The sequence below is a fragment of the Lathamus discolor genome, chromosome Z (genome assembly GCF_037157495.1).
Source record: "Lathamus discolor isolate bLatDis1 chromosome Z, bLatDis1.hap1, whole genome shotgun sequence".
In the NCBI taxonomy this organism is placed as follows: domain Eukaryota; kingdom Metazoa; phylum Chordata; class Aves; order Psittaciformes; family Psittacidae; genus Lathamus; species Lathamus discolor.
In genome coordinates, this window is record NC_088909.1 from 67,288,078 (window position 1) to 67,310,274 (window position 22,197).

Consider the following 22,197-nt stretch of genomic DNA (forward strand, 5'->3'; position numbering starts at 1 on the left):
TGTAATAATCAAGTTTGCAAAGGAAAATAAAGACTTTCAGTGTATGATGCCTTTGAGTTCACTGATGTACTTTACATTATGATGGTAACTTCATTTTCTGAGATTAAATGCTTCATAACTTCACACAAGTTTCAATAATGATGTAAGTCATGAAAGAATATAAAGTTTTGTAGCCACTTTCTGATTCTCAACAGGCAGTTTCCTACACATCCAAACCTCTGTAAATTGATTCAAGCATGATCTTTATTGCATTTTGTTGCTTTGTTATTTGGGCTCTTGCTTGCCGCCAGTAAAAATCAGCATTTCCCTTCTTGTTATCTTAAATTTTGCTAAAACTTCATGTTCTAGAATGCGTAAATACCTCTTCTAGTTAAGAACGAGTACTTTATATAAAGCAAGAAGGAATACAGTCACACTCATGAGACTGAAATTCTTACTCTAAAGTATTTGATATTGTTAACAGCTGTCAATAACAGAAAAGGTCAAGGCAAAGTCATTAGCTTTCTGTTCCATGGCAGGTATTTTATGCTCCTTCTGAAGATGCCATAGAAGCTTTTTGGAGTATCAACAGGGAATTCCACAGGAATGAGTAAGCTCTCTGTTCCCATCCACTGTGTTTAGCTTCTGCGGACCAAGCCTTGGAAATGCTCTCCAGTATTTATCAAATGTTCAATCACCACTCAACAGCAGCAGGACATCATCGAAGACTGTCATACCTTTGCTGTCTCAGTGTCTTGGGAATCATTGTCTTCATTCATGTTTTTTCTGTAAGACCTGCTGAGAGTGCAGGCAGACAGGTACAGGAGGAAGTTTATAAATTGCAGACAGAAACATAATCACCAAGCTAAATAATTCAGCTTCTCTAATAATGAGCATATTGGAAAGATATGCAGTAAGACAAATCATGAAAATCTTACATCTTCTGTCAAGATTAGCTAATTGGTTGATATATGGTATAATTTCCCAATTTTATCCTTGTGAAGATATGGTTTACACAAGACTGAGAAATACTAACGGCAAAGCTTTAATAGATACTAGAAGAACTCCTAAGGTCTAGTTTAAGGAACATTAAGTACCATTGGCCTATTCAGTGCAAATTATTCAGAACCCTGCAGAAGCTCCCCAGCTACAGACCTGATAGTATCTGCATTAAGAAGAAACCAGACATGCTCATCTGTCCTTTGGGACACAGAACATAGCAAATGTTCCTGCCCTTCTTAGGAGCAAGAACATCTCTCCAGGATTTCAATTCAAAAGGAACAACAAACGAATCAGCAACCAAAATGAGAGGAAAAATTATGCCAGTGTCAACATGAAGACTCTGTGACATACACTGTTTACAAAAAACACCAACCAGATCTGCAGAGCCTCATGCCTGCAAGAAGCACCTCCCTTTCTCCTTACTGAAGACAGTACATTGCTTCTTTCACAAAACACTACAGAAAACACACACAATGCTGGAACATGAAATTATGATGGAAAGTGAATGGAAGATATGGGAGAGAATGAACACCTGGAACTCCAGGATGTTAGTATGCCTAGATATTACACTGTCACCCAAAATACAGTAGTTAGTGGGGAATTTTGGAAGATATAATCAGCACCTTCAAGTGACACTTCTGCCTATTCAGAAATCCTCTAATGTGGCTAACGAACAGCAGTAAGCTGAAATGTATTGGTGACTTGTTACACACTGTAGTCTTCTCTGTAAGGACAGGAAACCTCTTGATTATTACTGCTGCTTTGCTTGCCACTCCAATACTTGGGCATTTCCAATTTCATCCATGAATGACAACAATATGTACACAATAGCTACATCACCGCTTTGCTGTGCTGTAGCAAACATTTCAAACTAGCCATTGACCCGTATGAAGGTGCATATCCTATTTACTTCAGCTTATGGGTCTGAGGGCATTTTGCTTTGTACTGTGCATTTGTTTGTTTAGAGGAGAATCTCAAAGCAGTGTTGCTTAAAGCAGCATGAGCTTTTTAGCTAATCACTAGAATGTGCATAAAATTTATTACATATGTGGTGGTCATGTGCACTGATAAATTACGTTTAGCATGCACCTTTGTGTGCCTCACCTGCAGTTTAGTCCATCAATCTATCTCCTCCAGTATTTATTCTAACATTCCAAACCTCTGAGCAGCTTCAAACAGCTGGGACTTTTTTTTTTTTTTTCCCTCCAAGACCTGTCAAAGATACATTTCCTTTTTCCCCCAACGAGGGATTTTTTCCTACCAAGTTAATACTGGCCAAAAGACAAAATGGTGATATTTTGACCTGACCCGAAGTGTAGTATCTGCTGTGTCTCATCAAAGTGCAAAGCTTAACAAAGGCTTTTGCAGCAAATATGGATTAGCTCTACATGTAATTGCACCTTCCATTAAAGATCAAGGCTACAAAAAATAGTCCCAGTAACATTTTTTTAACACTCAAATGTTTTGCGCTTATTAAATGTAGGAGAGTGACAAACTGCATATGTAATGTCTGAAGTAACATAAAATCTATGATTTGTATTGGCATTCACTTGATTTGTACTACCTAATTCATTATTCATATCATTGCCACTTCTTTTGTGAATATTTAATATGAGGGTCATTTGAAGGTAATTCTACCAAGTGTTCATTTCACCCACTGGAGCTTATTCATATTAATTATTTGCTTTCATCTTTGCATTATATTTATTTCTATTTTTAGACAAGTGTCTACTATACCCTTTCTCATGACTTTCTTAAATGCCTTTTTGTGTGTGTGTGTGTTGTTCTTGAATTTAATTCCTGGGTTTATTTTTCACAGCTTCTGATATATTATAATGATCTTTGGCCATATACCTGGGTGTGCATGAGAACTGGGAAATGGCTTCTTGCATAAGAAGAAGAAAACTGGTTCTGCTGATGGTACAACTATCAAGCTGATTAACAAATGTAGCTTTTAGCTACTGTGTGACTATGGGATAGAAATAGATATTGGACAGCAATGGAATATGTTCAGTCAGAAACATGATGTTATCAAACATCTCCCATTCAAGCTTCTTCCACTGTACCAGAACAGTTACACATTTCAGCAATGAAATAATAATGCTGACATCTAAGGGAAGTGTTAACACAATTGATGGTAGAAAACAAATATAAATCCTCCCATGTTTTCATTTGACAAGAAAGAGAAGGAGTAGAATGATTAAAGACTTGCATGAGTTATGAACTGGACTCACAGTGCGAATACGGACATCACACCCAAAGCTCTGAGCTGCGCTCTGCAGATGTTCTGGATGCGTGGGAAACATCCCTGCCAGTTCATCTTGATGAGTTGCTTAATGAGCAATTGCTGTTTCTCAAGCAAGTGCTTTGAAACTGCCACAGACAAGTCCTTAATTCACCAGGTGCTGATGATCTGATAGGATGAAATGAAAAAAAAAAAAGCAGCTGCGTCAAACCCCAAATGTTAAACATTCATGCATGGGGATTTCACTGTGTGGGTAGGTTGAATTTGCTTTTGTACCGATGGGGATTTTGTCTCATTTTAGAAAAAACTGAACGCAGTGGCTATCAAAAAAGGCGACACTTCACAAAACATGAACAGAAGAATATGAAAGCTCAATGAGAGTAAGAAGTTTGGACAGCAGCTAAACTGGGTAAATTGTAAAGAGAAAAACCAGCAACTCCAGCTTTAGCAATAATGGTAGTCGTATGTTCACGAAGAATACAAATCTTGAACACAAATGTAATACAAATTAGCCTGTAAATTCACTAATGATAGACTAATGATATCAGTGGGATTTGGTTTAAAATCCATCTGAAAAGATAAATTTTGACCTAAGTTTGAAATAGCATTTTCTTTCATCGGCTTTATTCTTTCAAATAATTTGCTTTGTTTCTCTTCAGGTAGAACGTCAATGAGTGCCTCACTATCCAGATTCTTCAAGGAGGAAATAAGGGCAGAGTGGTGTAAGCATACACATGTGGGAAGAAGAAGATGCCAGGAAAGAAAGTAATTTTAAGAGCTGGTGGCTTCTCAAAAAGACAGGTGGAAATATTGTAGCAGTTTATCACCAGCTCTTCATGGCAAGTAGTGAATGTGGAGGTAAAACCAGCCCAGGGTGGAAAACCCACTATGGTGAATAGCAGCTGAAGAAGATGAGAGGAAGAGGAAGCATGACAGGAAGGTGAGTAACAATGACCATGTAAGTGGGCTAGGGACCAATGAGCAGAAGCGCATGAAGCAGCGAGACTGTGTATGTTGGTGTTTTCAATGGGATTTCCTTCAGGACCAGCATAACTTGGCTAAGTGACACAATACAGATCTTGGTAATTTTACTACTGATACTAACAAATGCAGCGCTAGTTAAGGTGCACCATGTGCCTATTTCTTGTTTTAGCACCATCAGAGCTTTTGGTTAGAGAAATCAGGTATTTTTTAAAACCCTAAGTTTATTCAAAGCAAAGTTTCTTATCTTCTGCTCGCCTGTACCTAGTTTTTTATTTCACGTGGGTGTAAAGGCCTGTTGAAGTTGGCAAAACTTAAATCAAACAGAAGTTTAAGAGGTTTTGTACTTAAGTCTCACCAGAGGGGTAAAACCCAAACTATCTTACCCGTGGCCAGCGGCAGGTACCTTCAGTCGGCCCACCACAACACTCACCGAGGGAGAACACCCCTCTCGCATTTTGATTTCCCCGTGGGGCCGTCACCTCAGCTGCGCACTCAGGACCCAAACCGGCTCTACCCCCCTCGCTGTTCAACCTAGCCAAGTAACACAGGCAGCTCTGCCTCCACCCATCACGGGCCCGCTGAGCCCATCAGCCGTTAAGACCGGCGAGGTTCCCGGAGTCCCGTGTTTGGGACGTGAAGCAGCGGCCTGCGGGGACAACCGACCCGGGCAGCGGGCCCACACGGCCCGGCCCGCCCCCGCCGGCTGCCGGCGGAGTACGCCCCCCGCGCAGGCGCACGCCACGCCGGCGCGGTGCAGAGCGCGCGAAAATCGCAAACCGGCGGCGCGAGGCGGGCCGCGCGGCAAGCCGCGGGAGAGGCGGCGGGCTCGGGGCCCTGCCCCGCCGCTGTCACCGGACCGGGAGCCGCGCCCGCGCCGGCCGCCCTCGCCGCGCGGCGCCCGGGTGAGAGGGTCCGCGCATGCGTATTGGCGCCCCCGCGGCCCGGGGGCTGCCGTGAGGGGTGGGCTGCGGGAGGGCGGGGCCCGCGCCGGGCTCGGTGCGCTCGGTGCTCGGTTGGCGGTGAGAGGGCTGGTGCAGGGTCGGCTGCTGTGGTCGGTGCAGTGCGTTGAGTATCCTGCGGACTGCACAGCGGGCGTCCCGCCGCGGGGCCGTCGCTTGGTGTTCCACGCCTTGCTGCCACTGTGCCTCCTCTTGCCTTGACGAGGGAAGCAGTGGCGGTGTACTTCCTCAGACGAGGTTTAGTGAGAGTGGTTTTGCCGGCGGGGGGAAGGGGTGTTGGGACTAGGTGATGTGCAAAGCCCCGTTACAAACCAAGCCGTTCTGTTAACTCCGTGAATGCTGGTTAGGCTGTGCGCTATCAAAGGTGGGAATGCCTCGCGATAAAGGAGTGCAGCTGGGGCCACATGCGTGTCCCAGTACTTGGCCGGTATTGTCTGGTCCTGAAAACGTTTGAAGAGAGGACTTACACGTAGCTGGCTGCATCTTGATGTTCCGCTTTGTTCTAGTGGGAGCTGAGTGGTAAAATGTCATTCTGTGGCACATGTACAAGACCAGTGCAACTACAATACATGGATAACTTCCTAAATGGTTCACAGAGGGAAGTGAACAGGTTTGTTTCTGATTTATGAGATGTGCTAACTTTTGCACTGCGCAGTCTGGCATTTGCAGGCATCTGCTCCAGTGGAGGAGCTCTGGTACAGTATGCTTTCACAGAATACTGTCAGTATGCTGGCCTTTTACTTGCAGTAGAGGTTGGGGAATACCAATGCCTTAAAAGTATTGGGAGAAGCTGCCATTTTTATTCCTGGTTTTCAGTCAAGAATGTAGGTAATTAAAGCATTTCTTTCCACTTCTCCAAAATTTTCCAAGTCGCCATGGTTCATGTGGAAGAATGTCTAAAAATGTGGTAGTTGTTGCTGCTCTATCACAATGAAGAATTCTTTATGCAAAATTTATGGGACATAACATTCTAGTGATGGGCCACTGAAAAATCTTTGAGATTAATTTGGGATTTTTTTTTTCCAATATGTAATTTTAAGGATCTGGAGCTTCTTCCTCCCAGTTCAAACTCTTGTGAATCTTTTTTCGGTAAAATGAAAGCTTTCTTGTCTGTGGCCGTTAAACCAAGCAGCATTCCATTTTTCTCTTTCTGAATTGTGTGGATTATTTGCTGTGGTTTTGTGTTCATCTTGCCATTGCTCAAGGTTCAAAATTCGTGTTGTAAGAATTCATCATCACATGATATTTGTAGCAGCAACTGATATATTTATCAAGGTGTATTGTGAGCTACTGAGAAGTCAGTAGCTTATGTAGTGTTTTGGCATTGCTGGAGAGAGCCCTCTTGTTGGCCGTGTTTCCTCCCTGTTACAGTCTCGCTCCCTGGCTCTATGTGGATGTTTGTTCACTACTGCCATCTCTTGGGGAGAAGCAGGCTTGCTGGACGTTCATTGTGGTTCTCTAGTGGTTGGTTTGTAAAGAGAATACAAACGCGGATGTATTTGCCCCTTGGTGAAGACTTGCCTTTAGAGAACTTGGCAGTGGGATAGTATGAGTCACGAACCGATCCTGAAGGTTAACTTTTCTCTTGTAGGCGTTGATCAACATTTTATAATCGTTTCTCTGCTTTTTGTCTTAGTTTCCTGGGGAAATGAAATCTGTGTGATTCCACGGCTTTATGTCTTTGGCTACTAAGAATTGAGCTTGTTAGTCAATTTTAATGAAGTTTGAAAGCAGGGTGAAGGCTTGCAAATAATTTTATTTCTGTTGTTCCATGTTTTATTTGTCAGTGGTCCTCACTCAGCACTTGCGTATGGGTCTACTGGATGGTGAAATTAACCACAGGCTAATACATGAAATTAACCACAGAGTATCATGGGTGAAAGTGTCATGAGGAATACCACTGGGAGCTGGGGTTTTAAGGGTGGTGTTATGGGGAGTTAAAGCAACAAAGGGTACTTATTTTATGGTACTAGACATAGCTGTTCTCCTGTTAATGGAGTAGCCTTGTGCACTCAGTGTGCTTTTAAACCGTAACTGGTTTTCTTTCTTTTTCCCTAAACCATAAGTGTCAGTATACCGACTTCGAATTGTGAAGGTGCTGGTTTTGACAAAGATGTCTTTCAAAAGGGGTGAAGGATCCTGTAAAGGGTGAAGGATGGGTTTCCCTGCAACAGTAATACAGAAAATGTTAAGAGTCCTTTGATACACATTGAATCAATTCTCAGGTTTACAGGAAGGTAAATATATTGTATGAGATTAATCACAAATAAAAATTTTCAGTCTTTGATTTATGGATTTTTTTTTCTAATACAATGTATTTTGTGCCAACCCGATGTAAAAAGGCATAAAAGTAGACTAGGTTATAAAGATCTTCTTGCATGTATTAATAGTACAACAGCTCTCAAAAATCAAGTCAAATCTTGGATTAAACAATTTACCTTTCACTAAGAAGGTAATCAGACTGAACTAAAATGAAGACAATGATAATGCTCTGAAAACTTCTGAAACCACTGTAGGACCACATAGTTAATCTACTTTCTAAGTTACAGGAATGTAGAACATGTTAAGTATTTTCACCTTGGTGTGGGCCACTAACTTTGCAGATATTGCAAAAGTATTTAAAATTAGTAAAACTTAGTAATGCATTTTATTATAGAAATAATATTGATTTTAGGTGGCTAGGATAAATGTTGTGAGATGATCTGGAGTTGAATGCTGTATCCCTAATACAAAAATACTCTATTCCTATTAATAATTAATTAAACATAACAATAAATCCTAAAGACAACTATTAATTTGTTAAATCATTTGAATTTGAGAATTTTTAGTTGCAGGTTATTTAACACCTTTTCAAGAGTGCTTTTTCTGTATGTAATGGTAAAGGATGGACTCATCAGATTTAAGGTGTTCGCAAGAGTTTTCTGCTGTTACTGTTTTAACTGTCAGCCTTGCATATGATTACAGGGTTCTGATGTAGCACTTCTGTGTGTATTTTTAACTTTTATTAGAAATTCTGTAGGCAACCAATGCTATGAGGTTTATTATCGTAAGCTTACTAGTAATGAATTATACAGGTATCATCGGACACAATTTAAAGACTGATGACTTGCTCAAATGTGATGTGCATAGCAGCAGTTACGGTACTGTGGTGAAATAAAGTCCGTGAGGCTACAGCAGCAGAAGGAATTTTGTAAATCTTTGAGAGGAATGAATACTTTTTACTAGCAAATGGAGTAAATCAGATGTTATCAGACATGGATTTTTTGCTTGATTAAAAAAAAAAATACACTGTACTGTTAAACTTTAGAGCAGTAGCGATGAGTCTTCTGTAGAGGTGAAGTAGAGCAGGCCTTGGAAACTTAAATTACTTCTTTCGTATCATGTGTGAAATGTGTCAGAAGTGAGAATTAGACTCAGTCTTGTGATTACTGGAGCCAAATTGCAAGGCTGTCCTTCCTCCCTGCTAGTAGATTCACTGAACATGCTAATTTTATGAATCTTGATTAACTATGTGATAGTATTGAAATATTCCAAACAGTGACTGTAATAAAGTATCATAATATACAACTAAATTGACATATATGAGTGTCCGAGGAGGCCAAGAGACATACCACTAGCTAATACTTTATGTTGTACATTTAAAGTTCTAATCTATCATTAAGTGACCCAAATTCATAAGGAACTCCCTTCCCATAGAATCCCAGAACTATATAGCTTTAATTTAATGATGAGGGTGGTATTACTAAACTGTGAGTTTTTCATGAACAAAAATGACAGAAATCTTACTTGCAAGTCACAGGGTCCCCTACTTGCACATTAAAAAGCCCATGCCCATATGACATCCAGGAATAACTGAGAGCTTCCCAAATAAATGCCTCATGGCTTTGAGTATCAGTGTCTTGTCTCCAGTCTAAATGGCCACATAGCTAATTATTGCTGCAGTATGAGTCAGACTGACTGAATCATTGAAAGTCTCTGCTGTAGATGTTTCTGAGGAAACTTATCTGTTCTTGTTTGCAAAGAATGAATAGCCTGATTTAATGCCTGTGAATAGCATGAAACCTTGTCAATGGACTCCAGGGACAAGTGTTTGTGGGAGTGTGTTAAAATAATGTATAACAAAAAGATGTAAATGTTGATGTGGATGTCATGAAGTTATTTTTATTCTTCTGAAGAATGCATTTTTCCTTTTCTGTCAGGTGTACTTAGTGCCGTAACTACATCATTATTCAGAAGGTTTTATTCTGTGGTGTGAGTAGTCAGGGAGGAAGGTGAGAAAAATAGGAAACTCTTTGGTAAGGTTGATTTTTGTGTTTGTTTGGTGGTTGATTTTTATTTTGTTTTGGTTTCATTTTGTTGCTTTTTTTCATGCCAAACAGAAATGCATTCTTTTGTTTGCAAACTTGCTTTCATTGTACGTGGACTATGTGAATGCTGTTCACAGACTTTCCATAACCTCAACTGATGCTAGGATGAATATGTATAATTTTTAGTTAGGTGTATTATGTTGTCACTGGAGTTCATATGGAAGTAAGTACATATAATAAAAACAGGAAAGCAAATACTTTGATGTGTGGTTGTTTTGTTTCTTTGGGTTTTTTTGTGGAATATTGCCCTTTACTGTTGCATAAACAGTTGTGTCATGCTTGAGGAGCCTAGGTTGAATAATAGATTCTCTTTGAGGAAGTCCTTGAGAAGCAGTGGTGTCTAATATGCTAGAACCTAGGAGATTTCTGTCTTTTATCTCCTTCTGTCATTTGTTTCCTCAGTGACTTTGGACAAGTCATGCTCCGTTTGTGCTTCAGTTTCCTTATCCATATGTAGAAATGCTTTAACTTTGTGTAAATGAAGAATTTCAGTGAAAAGTACGTGCTTCATCACTATAGTAAATATTAGAAATGTTTGGAGAAAAGGAATTCACTTAGTATAAGCAAGACAACTCTATGTACTGTATGCATAGCCCTGGATAGCAATACTATAGGCAGTTTTTTAACTGATGTTCAAATACTTGTGATGATGAGTTTGGGCCATTTGTCTTTTCTTATATCCGTGTAAGCCAGGGGTAAAGCTTGAATTTGGGGAAGTTGCATGGCTCTTACAGAAGCACGGTTGTCAGAAATATGAAGCCCTTTAGTGATAAGTTGAATTTAATTGAAGAAAGAACAGCTAGTCATACTTGTCTATGTCTAAATAGATGGTGTCTCCTGCTGCCCACCCAGTCTCCCAAGCCCTGCCCCCCCTCCCCCCTTTTTCTTTTTAATGGTGAAACAAATGTGAATATTTTCAGACCATCCTCCCTATTTGCGGAATGTCATTTATAGGTCATATATGATTTCTTTGAAGAGAGGACTGATATTCTAACTTGCTGTGTACAGACTAGGAAACTAGGGGATTACTGTGTATTTGTTTATTGCAGAACTTAAAGTGAAACATCTGAAAAGAAAAAAAGAAAAAAGCCAAAGCTTGGTGTATGAGTACCCATGAAAGAGAGGAATGCTGCTTATTTCATGGTAAAAATTTGAATTAATCCCTTAAGTTTTTTTCAGAGGAGCTCGATTTTAAGGAAATAAATTTCTCTGTATTCCATTCAAGCACTATATAGGTACAAGTTAATCATAGAAAAGGCTCAATGATAAGGGAAGCTTGGATGATTGGTTTCGTTTATGAACGTAACAGACTAGATTAGACTAGACTAGGACTATTTTGGTTGGAAGGGACCTCAGTGATTATTGAGACCTACTGCCTGACCAATTTAGGGCTGACCAAGTTAAAGCATGGTATTAAAGGCATTACCCACTGATACCGAGAGGCTTGGGGCATCGACCACTTCTTCTAGTGTTTGACTACCCTTTTGGTAAAGAAGTACTTCCTAATGTCCCTTCTGAACCTCCCCTGGTGCAGCTTTGAACCATTGTTGCATGTCCTGTCGCTGAATCCCAGGGAGAAGAGATCAGCAGCTCCCTCTCCATGTCCCCTCCTTAGGAAGCTGCAGAGAGCCATGAGGTCCCCCTCACCCTCTTCAGTCTAGACAAGCTCAGAGCCCTCAGCCACCCCTCACAGAACACAGCTCCAGCTCTGTCACCAGCTTTGTTGCTCCTCTCTGGATGCAGTCAAGGACCTTCACATCGTTCTTAAACTGGGGGGAGCAGCGCTGCACAGAGTGCTCAAGGTGAGGCTGCACCAACACTGAGTGCAGCAGATAATCACCTCTTTTGACTGGCTGGTGATGCTGTGTTTGATGCACCCCGGGATGCGGTTTGCCCTCCTGGCTGACAGGGCACACGGCTGACAGGCACCGAGCCTGCTGTCAGCACCCTCAGACCAGTTTTTTCCTGAAGTGGTGGTGTTCAGTAGAGAAGAGGTTGAACTAAGCCTTTCAGGCATCTGAAGTTACAGTCAAAATGTCTCATAATGGATTTAAGCTAGAGGAAATAGTGATAGCCATATGTAAAAGTTTAACTGAAAAGTACAGTTTGTATTTGCTACAAAAATTACTCTCTGCCTGAGCAGTTATACTTCATTCACTGGCTTACATGCAGCTAAGTGAGAACATAATATTTGCCAGATGAAGGTAATGAAAACTTTATAGTCAAAGTTCATGTCAGCCCACAAGATACTATGTGATGTATTAGCTGTCAGATTGGGGATAGGAGAAGGGGTACAAACAATAAATTACGTCTAATAACAATTTTCCATTATTGCTAAAAGTTCTAACTTTTCTGGTGTAGTGACTTGGTGAACTCTTACGTGTATAAGTTTCGCAGTGTTTTGAACGCACTATGTGAAATATAGGCTCTGCTGAGATGAACAAAAGTTTTGCCACTGAAATAAACAGAATCAGGATTTCATTCCTTTTCTTGTAACCTGCAAAAGAAGGTCTAATTATGTAGTGTTTAGAGTACTGATATTGGAGGCCCATGGACAACTGATGTGTGACGTTACTAGCCATAGTGACGTTAAACTGCTGTTAGCAATGACTGACTTTTTCAAAGTGGTGTAGAGGTAAGTTACTCCTATTTTTTTGTTACAAGATGTTCTGCAGAAGCAGTTTTGCCTGCTGTAGTTCAGAGTCTGAATCAGACCTAGTGCCTCTGTGGAATTGCATTTATCCTTTGTTAGCATTGTCTTCTTAGTTGCATTTCTCTTTCTGTGGCCTTTATTGCAGCTGTTGTCACAGAAGTCAGCTGGAAATGAACTGGGCTGAGTGGAAAGGCTCTGTCCAACAAACTAAATCCAAGAATACTTTAACATTTACCTGCAGTTGAGCTATCCCAAAAAATCTTTATCCCTCTAGCATTTAGGAGAGATTGCCACATTACAGTGACCTGTTACCAAAGTAATCTTGGAAGGTTTGCTATTTAGATTATGCAATACAAAATATTTAAGTTTTTGCCTTACTGTAGAAATAAATTGAAAGGGAGATATGCTTCACCACCATCCCCCTGCCCCTGTTTCAAGAAGACTGTGAAGGTGTGTACTTGTTCGTGCTTCTGCTCACCATGCCTAGTATGTAATTTCTAGCTTCTCCTGTATTTCGTGATATATCATTGTCACCTTTTTGTGGTAGATCCCTGTGTACTGACAGGGGGTAAACAATTCAGATACAGAAGAAGAAGCAAGGAGTTAAAGGCTGAGCTGGAAGCCCTCTGTTTCTTTCAAGTGTGGCTTTTGTTGTGGAAGGCCATGTTGATCTGTTTAACATCAGTGTGCACCGCTCAAATCTGGGATTTGCTTTATTACCTTGAAACAAATTTAGATTTTGTACCTATTTTGCCTAATGGTTTGGACAGCTTTATGTGGGCCTTGCTGGATTTTGATCCTATTGAAAACATTGAAATTCTTTTAAATTATGATGTCGTGTAGTTTGTTACTTTGCTGAATTGTGTAGAGCTTTCTGTCAGAGATAACAAAGAGGCTTTACTTCATTGTCTCTTTTCTCAGCTTAAATTTAACTTAAAAATTTAAAATACTTGTTATGTTTGGGTCTTAATATCTTGGTTGGTACCTTTCCTGCAGGAGCAACTTCCAGTAGCTTTTAATCAGACTTGGTATTTAATTTGTGGTTAAAAACCTAATAATACATTCTGTGGGATGGTAATTCCATCTTTTATATATGGAAGTGATAATTAATTGCCTTGTTGTCCTAGTAAGATCCATTAAGGAAAGGTAAAAAATTACATCTTTAAAATTCAGTGATATCTCTCTTAAATGCCTTATTTCACATCTTTCACTGTTCCCTTGGGCAAAAGATAAGAGTAGATGGATGTGCTGAGACAGTATTTTTGCCTTTCCCCTTAAGGAGGGTTTTATTATTAGCCTTTTGAAATGGGGAAGTCAGAGGAAGGTTCTGCTGCTGCAAGACAAGTCTGCCATTAGAACCAGAAAGTTTTAAAATAAATTTTTGTGTGAAATGTTTATTGTTATCAGGGAAGGCTAATAAATGGAATTTTTTTTGATCATGGAGCTTATGGCCTGATGAATAGGAAGAAGAAGGCTTTTCTGTGATCATATAGTCCTTTTGGGAGAGAGAGAGATGTAATGTTTTCAGAGTGTTCTAGAAAGGGATATCTTGTGTGAATCTCAGCAATGCATGCTTCCCCAGGGCATCGATTCTTCTCCAGTTCTTCAGGGCGACAAAGCGCAGCTGGAAGCATCATTTTGCTGTTTGCAATTTTACTCAGATTGAACCTTGCTAGAGATTTAATACACCTGTTGTCCACATAAGTAGCTCTGTTAGTGACCACAGTCCCTTAAAGATTAAAATTGGGCTCTTTTTACAGTGAGATCTGATAATGTAGTTCGGAAGACAGATCTGACAACTGTTAAAATACTAATTATCAGGATAAATAGAGGAAATAAATAGGAGTAAAACAGATGAGTCAAGTCGTCTTTGTTGAGAATTATTGATCTAAATGTTGAATTATAAGGACAACCATCTGCTTGACAGCTATTTAGTTTATCAGATTTTGTGTTTTGCTAAGCCAGTGTTGGTTCCTTTCTTTGGCAAATCTTTGTTGTTTGTTTTACTTCCAGAAGAAGATATATTTGCATGCAATTTATTTTAATTTGGGAAGTCTGCAGGTAAACAGGAAGTTTTCTGTGAGTGGTTTGATCTTTCTGTAAAATATCTATGGATGTAGGCACAAAGAGGATTAGGAAAACTTGCTCCTAACTGAAAAATGAATAAAAAGTCAACACTGCTCAACACTGGATGTAAGCACTGTCCAGAATCAAGGTGGAAATTTTCTCTAGATTATTCCTGACTGCTGGACTGCCAGTGACTGCTAATTAGACTTAATACCAACCCATAAACTACCCGGTAAAGCTGATTTCTCAGCAAGAGACAGTGTGAAAAACAAGATGACATTAATAAATAATATATATTTTTAATTTTTCATAGGATTTGCTACTCTCGGGCCTTTCTGCAGTTTCTAAAATATTATTCACTTTTCTCAAAATTTATTTTTGGTGGGCTAGTAATGGGTTTTCTTTAAAGTAGGAAATAAGTCATCTTTGATCTTGCTGCCTAAGTCTGCGTTACAGTTTTGTTCTTGGCAAGTAAAATTAGAGCTGTCAAGGTGAAGATGAAAAATGTGCTTGTGGTATATTGTATGTTTCAGTTGTGGGAACAAGGTGAAAGAACGTAATAGACATTTGAGGTAGAGAAAGAATAAATGAGAAAATGTTATCTATGTTCTGGATAACTGCTACTTTTTTTTTTTTTCTTTTGACATAACCCCCAAATGTCATCCATTAGATAGTAATTTTGTGGTAAGATTATTGTTGTCTTTGAAACATGGATACAGTTAATAGTTAGTCTAACTGTAGTTAATAGTCTTCTCTTCTATTAGTGTAGCAACCATGATCTATCATAATTAAGGATGATTAAGGAGTCAAAATCATCAAATATACTTTTGTTTATAAAATATACTGAAGTGCTTACCTAATATCTAGTCTCCTAATTCTTAGTATTAGTCTCCTAATATCTGTTAGAGTAATAAAGGTGCAAAAAAAGACTGTTCTACTGCTTTTGTAAGTGTTAACAACCCTAAAAATAATTTGGAATTTGGAAAGTATGTTTATATGTTGTGTTAGCTCAATGGTGACCTGTTCTACTTGGGGCCTTTGGACCCTGATGTGGTATTAGTATTTTAACTGTTTTCTTGTTTTGTTTTTTCCTCGCAAGCTGCGGTTGCTGATGGGCAAGATTTGAAAGAGAGATGGAGTAATGGAAAGTAAAGTATTCGTTTGGAGTGTGGAGCTACTTATTACTGGTTCAAGGAAAAGTACACAAATGAGAGCTTTATGCCTTGAATGCAAGTTTTTCTCGCATTCATTTGGAATGCTGTGACATAAGGCAATATTGTACCTTAATGGTGTCTCAAAGATCCTTCTACTTGAAATGGTTTTATTTATTTAAAAATAAGAGCTGAATTTACAAGATTAAAGACAAACTAAGTAATAAAAGTTTAGTAGTAATTTTTGGCAGGCTATTAAAGCCAGATGTGGGGGACATCGAAAGCTATGAAAGTTTGTTACTGAATTTTCTGTGATTGACAGAAATTCTTTCTGAGGAGGTATAATGTTTTAACATATTCCCTTTTTATAATATCTGAGTCCCAAGTTTCAGAATTCGTAATAGTGAAGAAGTCGCTTTTTTTTTTTTGCTTTTATTTCTACAGTTCTAGAGGGGAAAAAAAAAAAAAGGAATTCCGTTATTGTACTATTTAACATGCTGAATGCACAAATACTTAATTTTCAGACTGTAGGCAAAGAAATAGTTGTGCAAAGTTTTCAGAAAACTTTGTTGGTGTGTATTCTACCCATGGAAATAGTTCACTCTCTGTCACAGAGGAATAGTAGTATTATCAGACATGTCCTAACATGGAAGACTGTGACAGTGTGGTACTTGCATGTGTGTGTCTTCAAGAGGGTATAGCAGCAGCTCTGCCCTTGAATACCCTGGTGTACTGTAGGGCTTTGCCTCAGGATCTGGTAACAAAAGTAACTAACGTGTTACATTTCAGACACTAATCCAGGTAGCCCACTTTATTGAATAAAACTAATCCATTGTTAGAAAGGTTGCTTTAAGCTTGTGAAAGATATAGCAAGTACCCTCATGCCTGAGCTCTGCAGGGTTCCCTGTGGTTGAAAGTGCAAGACTAGGAGAGTTTGAGTGGAGATTCTGAGAATGGAGGACTTGACTGTTGTGTCCCCTTCCTAGAAGTAAAGGATATTTTAAGGCAACTCACAATAAATCCAGCTTCAGAATTTCTCAGTATTGTGGAGTAAATAGTTGTAAGTAAGAAGGAGGTTTTGATTTTTGGCAGCCGAAGTAAAAGGAGTCTCAGCTAATTGGAAAGTGTGGAAACGAGCTGGAAAGAGAGTTCAGGAATATACTTGACAGTATTACAAGTCAAGTTATTTATCAAGTTTTTGTTATCTATAACTTTTGTAGGTCTTTTAACATGTTTTGTATATTACTGGGGTCTGGGTGTTTAAATTACGTTTAATTAATAGTTTTATATTTCTATTGTTAATAAGCTATATATTCTGTGACGGTGTTTGAGATATCTGTCAGGTTTGGTGTGTTATATTTTCTTTTTAATACATTCAGTAATTTTACTGGGTGCTCTTCAGTAATGTTGAGATGAAGACAAGACTAAACCATATTAATAAAATTGCTCTTTTCAGGACTAGATGCTATAATTAAATAGTAACTATTTCATTAGAGGCTTTTCAAGAAAGCAAACATGTAAGTTCAGCTTGAAAGTTGTTCTATTGCAAAATAGAACAGGTGCTTGGGATAATTCTTTTTTTTGATTTTGTCTTAGTATGGCCTAAGTAATGTGATGCAGCAAAATATTAGTGCATATTAGTGCACTGGTCAAGGATGAATCAAAGCACATACTAAAATGCTAAACAAGGCCATGGCCTGTATGAACAATGCAGCAATTCTTGGAAATGTAAATGTCACTTTATCCTCTTGTGTAGATCTCAGGATAAGTTTTCTAAGAATGTGAATTGATTGTATTCCAAAACAGATAATAGCAATATTTTTAGCACTTAAAGAATTTTCCTTATGACGATAATTTTCTGAAAACTGCGTTCAGTTCTTAATAGTTGCTGTAAGGGCTTCTGCTACTACCATTGAGTTGGTGAGAATAGTTGTATAAGGCTTCACAGAATTGCTCAACCATTCCTCGTCCTCAAAAAAAGAGAGCAAACAAAAATGCTTGTTTCATGTAACTCTTTATGATTAATTTCCTTTTTTTTTTTTTTTTTTTCAGTATGTATGTAGGAGTATATTACAGATATGCACTGCGGATTTCCTGTTCTCTTAGTCATAAGGATCACTTGCTCCATATTTCTGATAGTATTTTGAGCAGTTTCAGAAAATTGATTGCACAGAAACATACATTTATTTGTCCCTTAATTCACTTTAGAAATGGGACAGAGAACTGATTCCTCCATTTTTGCCTGTAAACTTGTCCATGAATGAGCATTTGACAGCAGCTAGGATTTCTAAACTGCTTTAGAAACAGAACTCTGGTTTTGTTTCAACAGCAAATGTTGGGAAAGGAGCAAATTTAGGACTGATCCTTCTGAAGATGGCCTCTGAGCTCTAGAGTGTATAGTTGGGTTTTTTAGTGCAAGTTGTTTGCTTAGGCTTTCATACAAGACAGCTGTGGAAAATTTAATGTATTTCAGGTGAGGATTTTGCACACAGAACTACTTTGTTTCTTGGTGAAGGAAAACCAGGTTTATGTGACTAGAACAATTCTGTTGATGGAACACTACTTTGCTCATATGCAGGATACTCAGAAGAGGTATTTTAAGGGAATTAACAAACAGAAACTGTAATAAATAAACTTTTGCAGCTAGCAGCATATAGAATAGCTATACTTTTAAAGGTTTCCTTTATCCTGCTATTTGTGCTGATGTCCTTCCTTTTGACTTTGTTTGTAGTTAAAAAATAATGTATATAAGTCTTTGACAGTTTTTCTGCAAGGCAAAGGCTTTGGACCAGCTAAGGAGTTGCTAGGGAGTCTCTCTGAGTCAGCAATCCAGTTTGTTTAGTTGTATCCTTGGTTCAGCAGGGACAGAATTATTTTTCTTCCCAATAGCTGGTGCCATGCTGTGTTTTGGCTTTAATCTGAGGACAATGCTGGTAACACACCGATGTTTTCATTGTTGCTCAGTAGCTCTTAATCCTGAACAAGGACTTTTCAGTCTCTCATGCTCTGCCAATAAGGAGGGGCACAATTAGCCAGGAGGAAGCGGAGACAGGACACCTGACCCAAACTAGCCAAAGGGATATTCCATACGACAGCCCAGTACATAAACTGTTCTTACCTCAACCTGTGGGTTTTATCAGTTCTCTTCCACCCAGAGAGGGGGAAAGAAGGGTGGTGAGCTGGTGGCTGAGTGCTGCTGAGTTACTGGCTGGGTACAAACCACTACAAGCTGTAAATAAGAAGGGAGTTAAACTACCTTTCTTGTGGAGCTGGGATTTCAGACATATGGAAGAAGGCCACCTTACCTGGTAGTGGCTGTGCCATTCTGCATACTGTCATAGTAGCTACAGGTACCTGGTATAGGAGACAAGGTCCTTGATTTCCTTACCTGGGATTCTCTGTTGATACCTAATCAATTCATGTGACTGGCCCCAGGATGCTGGAGTGCTTGTGGTTCTCCCCCTTTCCCACTCTTTTTTTTTTTTTTTTTTTTTTTCCCTTTAATTTTTTTGAGCCATTTTGTTAGGGTACTTGTTTTTCAGTTATTTGGGAGGATTAATCTCTCCTGGGAACATCAAACAGGCTCATTAATTTACTAAAATATGTAAATTCAGATCCTGGGTTTAATTTGTGCTTCATCATGTTCCTGTGGTGATAAGTGTGTTTGATGGCTAATTGCTGCTTAGTGCCTATGTCCCTTCAGGAAGCTATGGTGATGAAGTTCTGTAGCCTGCTTTTGATACTCACAGAAGACCAACAAGATCTTGGCACTGTAGATGTCCATTAAGAGTTCTGCTAACAGCAGTAGGTGCAGGTAGAAAGAGGAGCATAATAGAGAACAAAAGCAGTGGCTTTGCTTTCATTACTTTGAACATGTTTAGTACAAATATCCATTGAACTCTGGCAAGCCAGCAGCTTTACCTTTACTTCCTTACTTCCATTTTTTCTTTTTTCTTCTTTTTTTTTTTTTTTTTTCCCCCTGGACAGGATCCAAAACCAAATAATGGCTGTGATTCATTATGTGGAATATATTTATTTATTACTTGTAGAAATTAAACAAGTTTATTAATGCTCTTTAGATTTTTATCTGGCTCAGATTAGCATGCTATATAAGTGATGTGATTGTAAAGGTTAGCTGTATAAAGATAGCTTGATTTACAGGCCTGCTGCTGAGGTTCAGGTTTATTTTTTTGGTCTGTAGTTTACAAAGATAAATATTCATTGATTTCTGTGGCATCTATGAGTGTCTGAATTGTCTCCAAGTGCGCAACAGTTCATTTCGAAAAACTGCCACCACATTTGTGTTGACAGTTGTCTTTACAGTCTTGACAGAAAGAATGAATGGCTGCAAGAGTTTATTTGCTCTTTCAGCATACGAGGTGTTTCTTTCAGAAAGATTTAAAGGTGGCTGTAGTGCCTCGTGTGCTATTTTCTGTCCTTCTGCCAATGAAAAATGTAATGGCAAAGTAGAAGAAAAATGTGTTGCGGGTGTTTGTGGGGGTTTTTTTGTGTCTTTTCCTCTGGCAATTTGTCCAGAATTTAACATTTTGGCTTGGCAATAACGCTCATCTCTCAAAGTTTTAACAGCAAAGTGTGCCATTGGGTATAGATTATATATGGTACAGCTTTTATTCAGAACTGAGTTGTATGAAAAGCTGCATGTGGTTGTATTTTTTCTTCTCCTTTGTGTAAAAATACAAAGAAAAAAAGAGCTGAAATACTAAATGTATGTTTCCTTGAAGGAGAATACTCTTTTTCTACTTTAAACTAATGATCAATTACAAATGTAGAAATTACGAGCAAAGGTCCCCTGACCCCCTTTGTTTTGGTTCAGCCTTATTTTAATGCTTTCATTTACCTGAAAATGGACATTTTCAGTTTTATATCATGCAAAGCATTCTAAATAAATGTATGCTTATGTTATTCTAATATGCTTTGAGTGAAATATTGGTGACGACAAATTCAGGTAATAAAAGCCTGAGACACGGCTGGGTGGTACTTTCTCAGGTAATTTACTGATTACTGTGACCCCTTTGCTACTTTGTCACAATGGGGTTATTATTTTACCCTCTTCCTACTACAAAGCAAATTGGCACCCTTATGAGATGTAAACACAGACACCCCTCATGCCTCCCTTTCACATATGAACACAAAAAATGTTAGCAGAAATCCTTCCTCCCATTTTCTATCTTGTTTTGAAGACAGTGTTAGGACTGCCTAATGTGGAGTTACAGTTTGTTTTTCAGGATTGTGAGATGGCCGAGGACACTCCAGTGCCCAGACTGAACTTTGAATATTGGTTGGATAAAGCTATTGAATGGGGTCAAGCCACCACGCTGGAATCCCAGAAGGATGTGTGCCTTCATTTGCCCCAGCTCCAGAAGTTCCTACATGAGATTTATGAAACTTTGAAACATATGGTAAGTGACTCTAAAAGGAAGAGTGACCTGTTTTGAAGACACCCTCAGAAACAATCTGCACCATGTTTTGACAAAACCAGAAGCTAACAGTAGCAAAGAGGTTTGTGTTATTGACCTAACGTATTGCTGGATCAGAGAGGCAAATTGAGGCAACAGTCACAGGTAATGGAAACAGGAGTGTGCTTCCTGTTGCCCTGATTTATTGTGAAAGGAGCTTTTTCTTCTTGATTGGTTGTTGTCACGTGAGATTTCCCAGCCAATGCTCTAGCCTCTTTAAAGAACCCTTTAAAAATAAACAAGAATTTGATTCTGGTTGTCAGGTCATAAATTAGATTATTTAAAGGCCTTAACATGCAAAACTGTAACTGATCCTTTAAATCTTAGAGAGTCTGTTGACACATTAACCCCAGTGTTGTGGCACACATAGTGAATTCTAGCAGAATGGTCAGATCTTTGGCATATGCTGCTGACTGTTCTGTTTAGCAATTTAATTATTGTCTGCAATCCAGTGAGTGCTTTTTTAAAAAATGAATTTAGTTTTTTATATGTTTAGTTGTGTTTATTTTTCTGATCATGGCTTTTTCAGTATAATTATCTGAAGAAATAATGTATTATGGCATAAAGATGACTTCTTATGGAAGCATTTATTTTTAAATATTCTTTTTATCCAAAGACTGCAGAGTTATTATAATTTTTGAACTGAATTTAACTTCTAAATAAAGTTTTTTTGGGGACTAGTGTTTCTTCCTGTTTTTCTATATGCTTTTTCCTTAAGAGGGAAATAAAAAAAAAAAATGTTGCTACTTCAAGTAATCCGAGGCTTAGCCTGAAATGGACCTTGTGAATATGGCCCCAGAAAGTCTAGGGCTAGCCCCAAATGTGAGACAAATGTAAGGAATTTATTGCAGCAGCAGGAGATGGTTATCGTTGCTGCTACTTGCATGTTATCTCAGAACAGCACAATTTTTAAAAGCCTTCATTTATTAGATAGTAAAGCTACAAAAATGGAAAAATAAGACTGATTGCAGAGGATTGTATATAAAATACATTGTCTACTACTTTTATAGCGAAGCTGGTTTCTATTTGGTTAAAAGTTAAATGGCAGTTTGTTACTGGCTGGTTAGTCATCACGTAAGTTAAAGAAAACAAGCAAAAGTAACAGAAAGACACTTAGTTTTGTTCTTAGTAGGTATTAATTTCTTCAGAAACTGTGAGGCAGTATATAAAGCAGTGAGGATGAGCACAGATATAGTTCAATTGTGCTTTTATTATCATGAAATCTTGCTTACTAGTACTGTTTTCTGATTACTGGATGTGACGCAAATGAGGTTTTCTAGCATAATTAAATATTAGGTGAGGAAATTATCTAC

The 22,197-nt window shown here is 38.7% G+C and overlaps 1 protein-coding gene across 2 annotated transcripts in view; it reads left to right on the forward strand.

The window, feature by feature from the left end:
* Positions 1-4,159: 4,159 nt before the first annotated feature.
* FANCC (FA complementation group C) overlaps positions 4,160-22,197 on the forward strand; it is an 86,126-nt gene continuing 68,088 nt past the window's right edge. Inside the window, exons 1-2 of one of the 2 annotated variants that reach the window (XM_065661757.1) lie at positions 4,160-4,166; positions 20,642-20,827. In XM_065661757.1, coding sequence (XP_065517829.1) covers positions 20,663-20,827 — 165 coding nt within the window. In that variant the 5' untranslated portion in view covers positions 4,160-4,166; positions 20,642-20,662. Of the gene's footprint in view, positions 4,167-4,999; positions 5,113-20,641; positions 20,828-22,197 lie in introns of those variants that run through there. The other variant, XM_065661756.1, reaches the window with a different exon arrangement.